Below are 5,936 nucleotides of genomic sequence, written 5' to 3' on the forward strand. Positions count from 1 at the left end.
AGAAAATCTATTGAATTGAACTCAGATTTATTTGTATATCAATTTCACAATTAAAATATATATATATATTTTACATTCACAATTAATACATTTTAAATTGTTTTTTTTTTCACATTTTCAAATAAATGTTTTTTTTCACAATTAACGACAATTATTTTACTTTCTGTTTAACTGACAGAATATATATTTTCTAAGCACTATTAGAGATTTTCAATTAATTTTTTCAATTCAGATTTACTTATATCTATTTCACAATACATTACACATTTATTTTATGCTCACAATATTTTTTGTTCCACAATAAATAACATTTTTACTTTCTGTTAAACTGACAGAATATATTTTTTCTAAACACTAGAGAAACATCAATTTAAATGTATTTGTTTATCAAATTAACAATAAAATAAAAAATTATTTTACTATAAATTGTTTTTTCCCGCAAAAAATGCCATTTTCACTTTCTCTTTTTGTTAGCTATTAGAAAATTAGAAATTCTTACTTCAAATGTATCATGTTTGCTAATATATGTAACTAAAATAAATATTAATATTGTATATTATATTCATTAATTAATAGTATATTTAAAGCAGCTTTTTAAGACCCAAGCTGTACTTGAATATATGTTGCATTGTTTTTTTGTTTTTTTTACAATTAAAATTAATGGCAGTCAAAAGAATAAAATAATCACAATTAATCATGATTTTCCATAAAAGTGTCAAAATAATTGTCAAATACAGTAAATGTGCAAAAAATAAATAAATAAAAACAAATTTTACTGAAACATAATTTTGATAGAAATTTTATTTTCTTTAGGACACCAGTAAATCCCTTGACAAATCAGCTGTTAGACAAGTAGTCGACAAGTGGACTATTGTTTCGTGATTCATGTCCCATCCTTTTGCTGTATGTAGCCTGAACCGGGAACACTAACTACCCCATCACTTTCTCATCGCTGCGTATGACCTAGAGGAGCTTACAAATAAATTCCCAAGTCCTTTGAGAGCATGTATAAGATCCTTCAGAGAGAGGGGAGAGAGTGTGTTCTGATTCTCCTTTCATGTCTTCCAGCATCTGATTCAGATGATGAGCCCCAGCCCACAGAGCCAGACTACACTCTAAGACCCAACATCAAAATCGATGACCTCGGTGAGTTATACACACAACAGACGGACCACACTGACACTTATACATATGCATATAAATCACTGACTAAGTTGACATTTACACCCAAGGTTTCTGTGGCATCCACACGCCTCTTTCTTAGTTACACAGCAAGCTCATAAATCACATGTGTGCGTTAGAGCATATTTATTGTTATAAATCAAATTGGGTAGCAAGTTACAAAAGCCAAATCCGCTTCATGTGATTTGAATGTGTAACAAAAATGCATATGAGATCAACTCTAATTTGCTTTTCCTGTGCACACGGCGCACACCAAACAAACACAGCAGTTATCTGCTAACACACATCTGAGTGACACTAAGGAAGCCACAAGCTAAAAGGCAAACGGAGCGTGAGCTGCCTGGCTATAGTTAGCTTGATTAGCGCTGAGGCTAGTGTTAGAGCTGATTAGCAATTTCAGAACTAGCCCTCCAGTTCCCAGCCTTACAGTCACATCCTGCACTTCCTCAGCACCGCCGTAACCGACTCAAGGACAGCGACGATCGCACCATTTAAATCAGAGAAAAGAAATTGATTTGACTTCAAGTGTTTTTAGGGAATAAAGAGGCATCGATCTGTTCATGTTTTTTTTTCCGAGCATGTGTTTTGAGACAGATGGATGTGGATGTGTTTTGGGTCATCTCTGGGTCGGAGCCACCCAACGATTTCCAATAACTGGAATCTGAGTAGCGGCTCTCTCCCGCTTGCTCTGATCGGGGGTTCAGTTTTCAAACAGGCCAGAGAGGGGAAGAGAAAAACCACAAGAGGCCAGCAGGGTCTCAGGAAGCCACACATCTCGGTACAGCTCCATACATCTGTGTCCAATAAACAAAAGAAACAGTCTCGTCCTTGCTCACTGCTGTCGCATTAGTATTGACCAACTTAAAGTACCAATGGAAATTATACATTTCGAAATTGTACACTAAACGTCTACAATCAAATCAAAAACCGCCACAGGAAACTCTAGAGTGCTTTTAAATTAAGTGCTTAAACATTTGTTCTTTTAATAATTTAAATACAATTGGATTCTGAAGTTGTTAGAAACATAAATTCTCATTTGCAGGATTTTTAATGTCAGTTCTGTAAATCTGCTGGAGCAGTTAGTCCCATTAATGGCAGTAAGTTTCATGCTACAGTCGGAATTCATATTAGGTGCACAAACACGCAGGCAATCACAAATACAGATGCAATAAACACAAAGACAGCTTTTATTTGGCCTTTAGGGATAATACAGAGCAAGAAGATCTGTGTGGCATTGTGCTCATACCATTCTCTTTATAGGCTTTTTTTTTTTTACAATAAAAACAAACCATTTCCTGCTTGTTTTAAGCAATATTGGTTCATGTTGATATCCTAAACTAACAATGAACAATACTTTTACAGCATTGTGTTAATTTAGGATAGCATTCATTTCTACTTATACACTACTGTTTGGAATCGGTGCAGTGAATAATGTTTTTAAAGGTTGTCTCTTATATTCACCAAGGCTGCATTCATTTGATCAGGATTTATTTGAATGGATGAAAACAGTTATATTGTAAAGTATTATTACAGTTTTTCTTTATTATTACAACTGTTTTAATATATGTTTATTATATTAAATAATATGTTCATTGTTACGGTTTGGGTGCTATTAAAAGCGTACAATGCAGGAGAAGTCCAATTAACAGTCCTTAATGATAAATCCACAGAAGGAATCCAAGAGTATGGGGTAGCAACACATCGACACAACAACAAATAGCAGACAAAGAACCAGGGGAGAACACATGACTTAAGTACTAATAGACAAATGAGATAATTAATAAACACAGGTGGAACCAAATTAACTAATCAGGACAACTCAGGAAAACTAGGTCAAAGGAAGACTAAGGCAGGAGAACAGGAGCACAAACAAAAGTCCATAACCGTGACACTTATTTGGTGCTTGAGAAACATTTCTTCTTACTATTTATTTATTTTTTGTTATCACAGCTGAAAACAGTTGTGCTGCTTAACATTTTTGTGGAAACTGTGATACCATTTATTTTTACAGGATTCTTTGATTAATAGAAAGTTCAAAAGAACAGCATTTATTTGAAATAAAAAAAGATTTTATTGATGAAAAAGTCTTTACTGTCACTTTTGATCAATTTTGATCAAATCAACTCTTATTGAGTCCAAAGTTTTGAATGATTGTGTATACATTTGTAACATTGCAGTTTTTTATTGACATTAACCTAGATTACCCTACCCTACTACTTGTGCACAATGCACATTTCTTTATTAAGCCTAATGTCACTATTGATGAGGATTGTATGATCGTTGAATAATATCAGTCTTTAAATGCAAAATAATTAAAGTGTACCTGAAGTATACTTGCAATAGTTACACTTTATCACAATCAAATATACTTCATTATATCTTTAGATGGACTTCAGCACTTTCGCACGATTAAAGTGCATTAAGTACAAAATTAGTTGTTCCAATTTAGCAGACTTGAAGTATACAAGTTTAGTATACTAAAAGTACAATTGCAGGGTATTTTTGTAAAGTACATAAATATATAAATGTATTTGTAGTAGTATACTATGAAAGAAATACCTTTCAAATATATTTAAATCTATTTATTTTTCACTAGTGTAATGAATGCTATAAAAATCTTGTTCATTGTTATTTCTTGACACTTAATGCATGACCTTATGTTAACCTTTCAACCTTATTGTAAAATATTACTGTGATATTCTATGAGATGGAAAGATCTTTGTGTACCGTAATGTAAGATTTGACTTCCCATTCGGGTCATTAATAGGACAAACTTATCAAATTTCTCTGTAATCCATTCTCCAATGGAGAAAAACAACTTAACACTTACATCTGATCAGCTGATTAAGTCACATGACACGGCAGTACTAATTCCAGCAAACTAACAAGCTAGAAACGTCTATTCGTCCGGGTCATGAGATTGTATCTGTGTATGCTGGCACAGAGTGTTGAATTCCAGCATGTAAACACCATGTTCCAGAACATCCCACACAGCTTCTCTCTCCTGCCTGCCATCCAAGGATTCCTGTCAATCAAACATTCAACTATGGTGATAATAATGCACTTTCTTTGCACAGTGTCTTTTAAATTATTAATCTGTCAGATATTATTTAAAACACACACAAAAAAAAGACTATTGAATTTTTTTTTATAATTATCAATGTTGAAATCCATTTTTGCTGATAAATATTTCTATGGAAACAATGATACACTACCTTTTTTCGTCCTTTTTTTATTTTAAAATGTATTAATATATTTTTAATGAAAATATATTAATACTTTTATCCAGTAAGGATGCATGAAATTGATTTTTTTTTTAAAGTGGGCAGTAAAGACATTTATAATGTTACAAAATATTTATCTTTCAAATAAACACACACAAAACATCATTTTATAATTAATACATTCTATAAAACAGTTTGTTCTTTGTGTTTGGCCATTTTTTGTTCACAGGCCTCAAAAAAGCCAAGTCAGAGACTCCGATGTTGATTGCAGTTTAACTTTACGATCACCAGGTGTCTCTGTTTCGTCTTTTGTACATTCAGATTTAAAGTACTGCAGATAGCTTTTTCTAATCCATAAATGAATCCCGCTGTGTCTGTTGTATAAGAGGGGGTGTAGGGGTCTGGGATTACACCGTCTGGATTGAGTCTAGTTGGGTATGATATAATCTCCATGTGAAACAAGCACAGTGATGGTTTAACGAAGACACATGTTTTCACGTTATGATCCAGGTGCATCAGTATTTTAAGCTTTCATTGGCAGTTGTTCTGTATTGACCTAATATGTCAGAGAAACAAGTGTGCTGCCATCTTTAGGATTTTGTCTTTAGACTTCTGTTTTTGTGGTAGCTCTACTATTGAAGAGTAATTGTGATTTACTTACTGTAGAGTTAACAAAAGTTATTTACTTACTATAGAGTTAACAAAAGTTATCAGCATTGTAATGTTCGAAGCGGATGTGATAACAAATGTCAATAGACCGCACACACACACACACACAAAACATCATTTTATAATTAATACATTCTATAAAACAGTTTGTTCTTTGTGTTTGGCCATTTTTTGTTCACAGGCCTCAAAAAAGCCAAGTCAGAGACTCAGATGTTGATTGCAGTTTAACTTTACGATCACCAGGTGTCTCTGTTTCGTCTTTTGTACATTCAGATTTAAAGTACTGCAGATATCTTTTTCTAATCCATAAATGAATCCCGCTGTGTCTGTTGTATAAGAGGGGGTGTAGGGGTCTGGGATTACACCGTCTGGATTGAGTCTAGTAGGGTCATGATATAATCTCCATGTGAAACAAGCACAGTGATGGTTTAACAAAGACACATGTTTTCACGTTATGATCCAGGTGCATCAGTATTTTAAGCTTTCATTGACAGTTGTTCTGTATTGACCTAATATGTCAGAGAAACAAGTGTGCTGCCATCTTTAGGATTTTGTCTTTAGACTTCTGTTTTTGTGGTAGCTCTACTATTGAAGAGTAATTGTGATTTACTTACTGTAGAGTTAACAAAAGTTATTTACTTACTATAGAGTTAACAAAAGTTGTCAGCATTGTAATGTTCGAAGCGGATGTGATAACAAATGTCAATAGACCGGGAAGATTTTTAAAATGAGCGTTTTATTCATAAATCTGTATGACAGTAAAAATATACAAACCGGATGAGAGAAGACAACGAGCACAGTGCTGAAAAGGGGCAGGGCTACATTAAAGGGGTCATATGATGTTGCTAAAAAGAACATTAT

At 33.3% G+C, this 5,936-nt stretch overlaps 1 protein-coding gene across 1 annotated transcript in view; it reads left to right on the forward strand.

Annotated features, from left to right (window-relative positions):
* Positions 1-1,677, forward strand: part of LOC107596147 (ephrin-A3-like) — a 52,663-nt gene extending 50,986 nt beyond the window's left edge. The window contains exons 4-5 of the mRNA XM_016286816.1: positions 1,069-1,146; positions 1,583-1,677. Coding sequence (XP_016142302.1) covers positions 1,069-1,146; positions 1,583-1,677 — 173 coding nt within the window. The remainder of the gene's footprint in view (positions 1-1,068; positions 1,147-1,582) is intronic.
* Positions 1,678-5,936: the final 4,259 nt, after the last annotated feature.

Source organism: Sinocyclocheilus grahami, unplaced genomic scaffold (genome assembly GCF_001515645.1).
Source record: "Sinocyclocheilus grahami isolate Dianchi unplaced genomic scaffold, SAMN03320097.WGS_v1.1 scaffold11.1, whole genome shotgun sequence".
NCBI classification, from domain to species: domain Eukaryota; kingdom Metazoa; phylum Chordata; class Actinopteri; order Cypriniformes; family Cyprinidae; genus Sinocyclocheilus; species Sinocyclocheilus grahami.